At 39.7% G+C, this 9,663-nt stretch overlaps 2 protein-coding genes across 2 annotated transcripts; both read right to left on the reverse strand.

Moving 5' to 3' along the window:
* Positions 1–45: 45 nt before the first annotated feature.
* On the reverse strand, positions 46–6,375 carry atp5pd (ATP synthase peripheral stalk subunit d). The gene is made up of 6 exons (XM_029146526.2): positions 6,222–6,375; positions 1,989–2,119; positions 1,314–1,410; positions 1,068–1,139; positions 320–382; positions 46–228 (listed from the first exon to the last, which is right to left on the reverse strand). Exons 1-6 carry the CDS (start codon positions 6,348–6,350, stop codon positions 97–99), a joined length of 624 nt encoding a protein of 207 aa, XP_029002359.1. The 5' UTR covers positions 6,351–6,375; the 3' UTR covers positions 46–96.
* A 1,014-nt stretch (positions 6,376–7,389) lies between these two features.
* LOC114862783 (homeobox protein MSH-C-like) lies at positions 7,390–9,420 on the reverse strand. Its single transcript, XM_029163460.3, has 2 exons — positions 8,897–9,420; positions 7,390–8,579 (listed from the first exon to the last, which is right to left on the reverse strand). Exons 1-2 carry the CDS (start codon positions 9,318–9,320, stop codon positions 8,167–8,169), a joined length of 837 nt encoding a protein of 278 aa, XP_029019293.1. The 5' UTR covers positions 9,321–9,420; the 3' UTR covers positions 7,390–8,166.
* Between the last annotated feature and the right edge of the window lie 243 nt (positions 9,421–9,663).

Genomic DNA, 9,663 nt, shown 5'->3' on the forward strand with positions numbered 1-9,663 from the left:
AAACTGGCATACAATGCTTTTCAAATAATAAAGTAAACAAATGAATCTTTTTAAAATACATAATCTTTATTGTGAGGTGGGTATCCAGTAATAGGTTTACAGTTCAGAAATGGGCTTGTGGGGCCAGTATGGATTTTTGACCATGTCCAATTTGGTCTCAGGGAACGCGTTGTTCAGATCCTCGATGGTCATTTGATCGAAGGGGATCATGTTGTTTAAGTTGTTCAACTGAAACATAAACCAGAACAAATTCATTCATAATGCTAATACTATTAGGAAGTTTATGAAAATTTTCAACATCTAACAACTGCAGCCTCACCTCTTGCTCATATTGAGCAACGCGTGCAAGTGATTCCTTAATGTAGGCTGAGGCACTCGCGTTCTGTTGCATAAAATTGTAAGAATTCGGTTAGAGAGACATGACAAACCACACCAGCAAACTGGTGACAAACATATACATATGTTTCTCTCAAAGACTTTACATGTATTTCAGAATGCAGCATGTCAGGTTTTTTTTTATTACCTCATAATATAGTGTATAATATAGAGTGTTTTTATCCATTGACAATACCATAACAACCTCAAAACATGATACAGGTTAAAACCCTCAACAACAACAGACAGAAACAGTATGTATTAAAAGAAGTCTGCAACTACAATTTCTCGGCAGCAGAACAGAGGAACTAAAAAGGAGTAAGAGTAGTATATAATCTAACAAAATATATTTGATTTTCATTAAATAAACCTGCTAAAGAATGTACAAGAACTGAGAGTGCACAGATAATTACCTGAACCATACAGCTACAACAACACTCCAGTGGCTATAGAAGTCCATCTTTGTGTGGCCAAATCAAAGTCCAGATGCATTTAAAAATTGTTTTGTTTTTTATAATTGCACAAAAAAACTTTCAAATTATATGGTGAGTCTAGAGCCACTTATGTGTCACAGAGAGCAGTCTGACTGGGTAAATTTCAAACTCATCCGTTTAATATTATATGAAAAAGTATAAAAAGTGATGAGGATTTTATGTATGTGTGTATGTGATCAAGTTGGCATCAAAACTTACAGCTTCAGCCTCCTGTGCATTGATGGCACTTGTCTCTGTGTCAACAGGCTGAGGGATCTTCAGGGCTTTGAACTATAGAGATAAAAAAATCTTACAGGTTAGCATGGTAACACAAAACTAGTTCAGTAATGGATAGATAAGGAAAATATAACTAAGCTAAACAATAATTCATTGAGAGATAATTATTAGTGCAAACCATTGTATATCTAGCTGTCACATAGACCCTTTTAACATACTTAATCTCACCTTGTTCTCAAAATCATCAACCATGCCTTGTTTGGCCACTGCACTCCTGTAGTAATTCCAGTCAATAGCTGCAGGAGTCTCTGGCAGGGAAGCTAGTCTGATTAAAAGAGAGAAGATGAACTTAAACAAATACCAATATAAAGGCATATGGGCAAACTAAGGACATGAAAAGGTCTAACATGTATGAAAATATAACAAGAAAGAGCTACTGTGTTCACAAAAATACTGTAAAAAGTTAGGTCATAAGGTACTGACAGAAGGCCCATTCCTGGTCCTCAAGAGCCACTGTCCTGCTGGTTTTCCAACTTTCCCTGTTTCAGCTAATACTGATCACCTTTAACACCGTGTGTTCAGTCAATTAGCAGCTAACTGACACACCTGATCCAGGTAATCAGCAGGGAGAGTTGGAAAACTAGCAGGACAGTAGCTCTCGAGGACCACCCCTGCTCTACTGTAATCTAAGCACAGTTTGGTCACTCAATAAAAATAAAAAAAATATCTTTGTGCTCAGTGTTTCGTGCTTATTAAAATTCAAGAAGAACACAATGATAAAAAGGGCATGAGCCACTAGCATTTTATTGTCAGTATATTGAAAGTAGAGATTAGAATGCCTATGGTGCAAGAATAGATTTGAGAAAGTATCATTTTCATGACTGTAGTTGTCGTATGACTAACTTAGCAGAGATGGCATCACTGCGAGTCTTCAGTGAGTTAAACATGCTCTTCTGGTTGGGTGGAACACGCTCTGCAAATGCCAACCAGTCAATGGCCTTTAGGGCTACACGTCTGCCTGCCATCTTGACTATCTGAGAGATGGAGAGAAAAAAAGTGTTTATTTCAGACAACCTTCAAAATCGAAGTAATACTCAAGTATTGATGAAGTGTACAACACTGTATTCTGAATACTGGGCCTCAATAAGATCAGTAAGTATATGAACAGACTGCGGTCAAGTGAGCCGTCGTTCGTTCATCCGTCGTTCAGCCAGCCGCGCTTCAGAAACGTCTTGCGCCCGTATTACGCGCTTTACAGCAGAGCACAAAACACGCTCGTCGCGACGTCCTCTTTTAATAGCGACACGTCTGGTCTGTTCAAAATATTAAAAAATACGAAACAAAATATTGCATATATAGAAAAACTGTCGCCTAATAAAGATCTGTATACTTTTACTGTAAAATTAAGCATTTATTAGTATTTAAAACTACCATGTCATACTGTGAAAATTTTATAATTAATAACTTAACTTTGGTGCATAGTTCCAGGCCCAGACCACTTTCCCCTTGTTCTACTAGAGATGTACTATCACCACACAAAGATCTGTATATTTTTACTGTATAGTTTTGGATTTATTAGTATTCAAAACTACCATGTCATACTGTAATACATTCAACTTTGATGATTAATAATTCGACTTTGGTGCATAGTTCCAGGCCTAGACCACTTTCCCCTTGTTCTACTAGATGTGTACTATCATCACACAAAGATTCGTGTATTTTTACTGTATAGTTTAGGATTTAGCAGTACTTGAAAGTACTATGTCATACTGTAATACATTCAACTTTGATGATTAATAATTCGACTTTGGTGCATAGTTCCAGGCTCAGACCACTTTCTCCTTATTCTACTAGAGGTGTACTATCATCACACAAAAATTCGTGTATTTTTACTGTATAGTTTAGAATTTATTAGTATTCAAAACTACCAGTTCATACTGTAACTGTATAGACCGTATAGTCAACTTTAATGATCAATAACTTGACTTTGGTGCATAGTTCCAGGCCCAGACCACATTCCCCCTGATCTACTAGAGATGTACTATCACCCCACAAAGATCTGTGTACTTTTACTGTATAGTTTAGGATTTTAGTAGTACCATGTTATGCTGAAATATGGCCCTTACAGTCAAGCATAAAACCAATAAGTACTGCACTACAAACAGTGTAGTGTGTAACTTTCTTTTTTATTGTTTTAAGTCTGTATTGTGAAGAGAGAATAATTGCATTAAATCTAATCCTGAATATTTGGTTATATACATTTTGTATTTACATTTTAGTGTTCAAAACTAGATATTACAATGTGTAAGAACAGAGACGGCAATAACTTTGATAAAACAAACTCCAGACATGGGAAATGGTTTAATGAGAACAAATAACGATTTCAGTATCCATCCATTTTCAACTGCTTTTTCTTGGGGCGGGTCGCGGGGGCAACAGTCTAAGCAAACTCCAAACTTCCCTCTCTCCGGACACTTCCTCCAGTTCAGCCCAGCCCAGGACCTGTTTGCCTTGGGAGACCCTACCAGGGGCATTTAGCCCCCGACAACATAGCTCCTGGGGTCATTCAGGCACACAAACTCCTCCACCACGTTAATGTATGTTTCAGACATAAATATTGAGCTTTTGACTGTTCCATGACTTTATATTAAACATTAAACATTTAGTTTCAATATTAAAAGTCACACTTTGGAGTCCTAACAGATGGTAATAAAAGGATTTAATGTGTGTGTGCTTAGCCTCACTCACAGTTTTTCATATGAAAAGTGACATAATCTGGGCATGGCATTTTGCACTAAAGTCAAGTTATTCATCATCATAGTTGAATATAAGGCCCATAGAGTATTACAGTATGACCTGGAAGTTTTGAATACTAATAAATCCTAAACTATACAGTAAAAATACACGAATTTTGGTGTGATGATAGTACACCTCTAGTAGAATAAGGAGAAAGTGGTCTGAGCCTGGAACTATGCACCAAAGTCTTGAGACCAATGACTGTATTACAGTATGACATAGTACTTTCAAGTACTGCTAAATCCTAAACTATACAGTAAAAATACACGAATCTTTGTGTGATGATAGTACACATCTAGCAGAAATAGGAGAAAGTGGTCTGGGCCTGGAACTATGCACCAAAGTAAAGTTATTAATCATCAAAGTTGACTGTATTACAGTATGACATAGTACTTTCAAGTACTGCTAAATCCTAAACTATACAGTAAAAATACATGAATATTTGTGTGGTGATAGTACACATCTAGTAGAACAAGGGGAAAGTGGTCTGGGCCTGGACCTATGCACCAAAGTCGAATTATTAATCATCAAAGTTGAATGTATTACAGTATGACATGGTAGTTTTGAATACTAATAAATCCTAAACTATACAGTAAAAATACATGAATTTTTGTGTGATGATAGTACACCTCTAGTAGAATAAGGAGAAAGTGGTCTGAGCCTGGAACTATGCACCAAAGTCAAGTTATTGATCATTAAAGTTGACTATACGGCCTATACAGTTACAGTATGAACTGGTAGTTTTGAATACTAATAAATCCTAAACTATACAGTAAAAATACACGAATCTTTTTGTGGTGATAGTACACCTCTAGTAGAATAAGGAGAAAGTGGTCTGAGCCTGGAACTATGCACCAAAGTCTTGAGACCAATGACTGTATTACAGTATGACATAGTACTTTCAAGTACTGCTAAATCCTAAACTATACAGTAAAAATACACAAATCTTTGTGTGATGATAGTACACATCTAGCAGAAATAGGAGAAAGTGGTCTGGGCCTGGAACTATGCACCAAAGTCAAGTTATTAATCATCAAAGTTGAATGTATTACAGTATGACATAGTACTTTCAAGTACTGCTAAATCCTAAACTATACAGTGGAAATACATGAATTTTTGTGGGGTGATAGTACACATCTAGTAGAACAAGGGGAAAGTGGTCTGGGCCTGGAACTATGCACCAAAGTCTAGTTATTAACGATTAAATATGACTATACGGCCCATACAGTTACAGTATGACTTGGTAGTTTTGAATACTAATAAATCCTAAACTATACAGTAAAAATACACGAATCTTTGTGTGATGATAGTACACATCTAGCAGAAATAGGAGAAAGTGGTCTGGGCCTGGAACTATGCACCAAAGTCAAGTTATTGATGATCAAAGTTGAGTGTATTACAGTATGACATGGTAGTTTTGAATACTAATAAATCCAAAACTATACAGTAAAAATATACAGATCTTTGTGTGGTGATAGTACATCTCTAGTAGAACAAGGGGAAAGTGGTCTGGGCCTGGAACTATGCACCAAAGTTAAGTTATTAATTATAAAAGTTTCACAGTATGACATGGTAGTTTTAAATACTAATAAATGCTTAATTTTACAGTAAAAGTACAAAGATCTTTATTAGGCGACAGTTTTTCTATATATGCAATATTTTGTTTTGTATTTTTCAATATTTTGAACAGACCAGACGTGTCGCTATGAAAAGAGGAAGTCGCGACGAGCGTGTTTTGTGCTCTGCTGTAAAGCGCGTAATACGGGCGCAAGACGTTTTTGAAGCGCGGCTGGCTGAACGACGGATGAACGAACGACGGCTCACTTGACCGCAGTTATGAACTGTATTAGAATCAAACCCAGCAAAATGCACAACTAAGGATTACATTTATATTTATGCCTATTTTATATATTGAACTTCACAATTCAATTTTTATTAAATATTTTTGTACACTTAATTTAAACCACGTATGAAGGCAGTAGGTTAGTCAGTTGCATACTAAGATTAGCATGAACTCCTGCAGCACTTTCTGAAGACAAACGGGTAATGAACGGATGCAAACGTACACATCTGGCCAAAGACTAACAATGACACTGACTTGACATTTTAATACAAATCCCCTGGTCAGCTAGCCTGCGTTTGCTACAGTTAGCCGCTAGCCTGCAAGCCAAGGTCAGAGAAATCTCTTCAAAAGATCCGCGTTTTCAGCAAACACAAAATCAAAATATGTTCATTGTATCATCTTATTAACAATGACATGTACACGTGGCCTCAAAACACTGCATATTTTCATTTATAAACGTTATGTCTGTCAATAAGCGGCTCTATTCACACACTCACCTCGCTAAAGCCAGAAGCCGTCTGTAACGACACAGAATAGCGGAAGTGCTTTTCTTCACTTGGGCAATGGAGCAGCAGTGACAGCGCCGCCGCCCCCTGCTGGACGGGGTGAGGAGGCACAGCGCTCATACCTGAGGCTGTTCGCCGACACCAGCCTACAGAAGCCGCTTCATCTGTAAGTAGACATGTTTTCACTGTGCGCTGTGTTTTACTTAAAGAACGCAATCGGTGTGCGTGAAGAGTGCATTTTAAATCGTCCCGAAGGGAAATGCCAAAACCTTTCTGCTTTTGCTGAACTGACAACATTTACCAAAGGAGGCAAACGAGACTTTGTCATGTTTTTTCGTTTCTAAGCTTCTTCCTACTCTTACTTTTTCTATTTGTTTTTCTGGAACATTCAGGATCCACCGATGACACGTCAGGAGGACATTAAAACTAATTTAAGAACAAAAAAGCTACATTACAATAAAAACTGCAAAGGTGCATATTACACCGACAGGCATAGAGCTAAGCGAAAGGTGGAATCAAACAATAAACAACGAAGTGCATCACTTCCATGGACATTCCTTCTAAACTTTAATTTTGACGTTTTGTTGATTTGTAATAACCCGATTATTTTATTGAATGTATATGGACATTGCACGTAAAAACCAGGGTCATTGGTGCGTCTAGTTTAGATAGTGTAGTTTAGATTTTACTATTTGTTTCTGAATGTGTTAAATCTTTATTGATGAGGATTTAAATACATTTGTAAGACGCTATATTAAAAATCCCGCTTACAAATGTTCTGTGACCTGTAAAATGTGGGTAAACTGTAAACTGTGCTACATTTCTTCATTTTGAATAGGCCATTAAAAGCATAATAGCCGATGTTATGAATCCTCGCGAATCAGCTTTCGCTTATATTCGCGAAATAAAGCGTCTTAATGTGAATTGAAAATTACATAAAATCATTGTTGAGACAGAAAAATTAATCTGTATAATTTGTTTTGCAAGTGTAGAAGAACAGCCTAGAATAAAATAATTATTTGTAGGGGACATTTGATCGATCTAACTCAGCCTGGTCCATTACATAAGTCACAGCGCTCGGTTGCTCCTCTGACTTACGAACCACAGGAGCTGATTAATGAAACACAGTGCACATGATGGAAATGAAACATCTTTTAAGTCATGTATAATATTTATTTACTAAAATCAGTTTACAAGTAACTGAACATTTCGATAAAGTGATGTATGTACACAGTACAGATACAAAAGATATTCAATAAATATCACATTTCCTGCTGCTCTCCAGGACTTTATCAACGCTACACGTTTTATTTACATTTACAGTAAAATGCCATGAAACACATTCTATTATCACTCCCTTACAGGCCACGGTGTGAGAGTAAATGATCTAATATACGTGATTTCTAAAATATATTTTTGCTCCGTGTTTTACAAAATATAGCCTTAAAATCTGGGAATTAAACTATTTAACTGACTGAAATCAGCCGCCCTGCGGTTTCCAAAAAAACTCCAGACAAGGAGCCGGAACCTTTCCACTTTTTCCTTCTCCTTCACACTTTAAATGTCCGGTTTCACGGCCGCGAACTGAGATATTTAAGGCATGACGCTTGAAACCCTGACATGTACATCTGGACTGTCGCCTAAGTAATTTAGGCTTGTAAATCCACAACCCGCAGCGCTGGACACAGTGTCAGAGTGAGCAGAGCAAGTGTACTGACTTGATCCCGTCACGCGTAATTATCAAAAATGCTTCGCGAAGATTTTGTTTTACAAATAGATTCTTTAAACGCCACATTTAAATACAAACACTGTTTCTGGAGATTTTGTAAACTAAGTGTATTGCAACCAAGGTCGGAGGACATCTCACACACACACACAAACACACACACACACACACACACACACACACACACACACACACACACACACACACACACTAAGACAAATAGTACATCCCATAAGTGACGGGTCCACTGAACAGTCCTGGGACCGGCAGGCTGGGCCTCGGGAAGGCGTTGGACGGACCCCACGTTGGAGAGCCCATGTGCGCTCCGAGGGGGAACGGCAGCGCGAAGGCGGGCAGGACGGGCTTCGAGGCCAGCTTAAACTTTTCCAGCTCGGCCTCCTGCAGTCTCTTGGCTTTGGCCCGACGGTTCTGAAACCAAATTTTGACCTGAGTCTCCGTCAGGTTGAGCGAGTTGGAGAACTCGGCTCTCTCGGCGATGGAGAGGTACTGCTTTTGACGGAACTTGCGCTCCAGCGCCAGCAGCTGGGAGGTAGTGAAGGGCGTTCGAGGTTTCCTGTTGTTTTTATGTTTCCTCAGAGTACACGGAGTTGGACTTGAGCTTCCTGTTGGAGAACAGTTAAAAAGCAGAGGTTACATTCACCTGAATACTAGTCGTAGTGGCCGAAGCCCTTAGAACACGCACGCAAGCACAAATAGGATGATTCACTGGTGCAAAGCCCAAATTGCTCCGTAGCACAACTATTCATCCTAATGCATTTGTCGTGTTTGACATAATAAGGACAAAGAGCGATATATCACTTTAAAACTATAGGAACATAAATAATATTGTGATACACATTTTATGACTGTGGTTTAATAACGCTTTGAAATTCTTGTAGCAACGGCTGCACATGGATTAATATAATACTTAATTACTTACGAGGAGGAGGAGGAGAAAAGGAGGACGACTGGAACCAAGTGCTCTGATCTTTGTCGCAAAACTGCGGACTGTCCTCGCCGGGGCTCTGGGGAACAGCCTGCGAGCTCTCCGCGGAAACTTTCCTCTCCGCGTAAAAAGTCCTGGGCGAGAAGTGCGCGCCCTGGCCCGGCACGGGCTGGGGCAGAACCAGCGACGGGTCGGGCGGAGAGTACGGAGTCCGACAGGTGGTCTTCTTGGAAATCAGCGACTCGACGCTGAACGGAAGGCTGCTCCGCTGCAGCTTGTATCCCTTCGCGGCGCTCACGTCTTTGGGCTGAACTTCCTCCCCCTCCGCGTCCGTCTCCTCTTTCTGATGCGGCACTTTGGCGTCGTGGGACGGCGACCCCTGCACAGGATTCATCATGACGCGAGGGGCTGGGGCCATGCACCTCCGAGTGGCCCGTTAAGAGGAATGGAGTCGGATCTACGGCGTCCCAGAGTGCGTCTCAGCGCTGTCACAAGTGCCCGGTAGCCTTTTACGCGTTGGACGGGGTGGTCTATAAAAGGACAGGGGCCGGTCCCTCACTCGGCTCCCACCAATCAGCACGTCACGCTGGCCTCGCTACGTTTGTGAGCCTCGCTTCGATTGGCCCACTTTCTTCCAAGGCAACATCAAGAGGGCTTTGAAAGGAAGGAGAAGTTAATCATACAGACCCCATGCAGCGCGGGGCTATTGATGGCTCTCACAAAGTAGCTTAGACCAATTTTAGCGCAATTAACCAGTGGGG

This window comes from Betta splendens, chromosome 1 (assembly GCF_900634795.4).
Source record: "Betta splendens chromosome 1, fBetSpl5.4, whole genome shotgun sequence".
Lineage (NCBI taxonomy): Eukaryota > Metazoa > Chordata > Actinopteri > Anabantiformes > Osphronemidae > Betta > Betta splendens.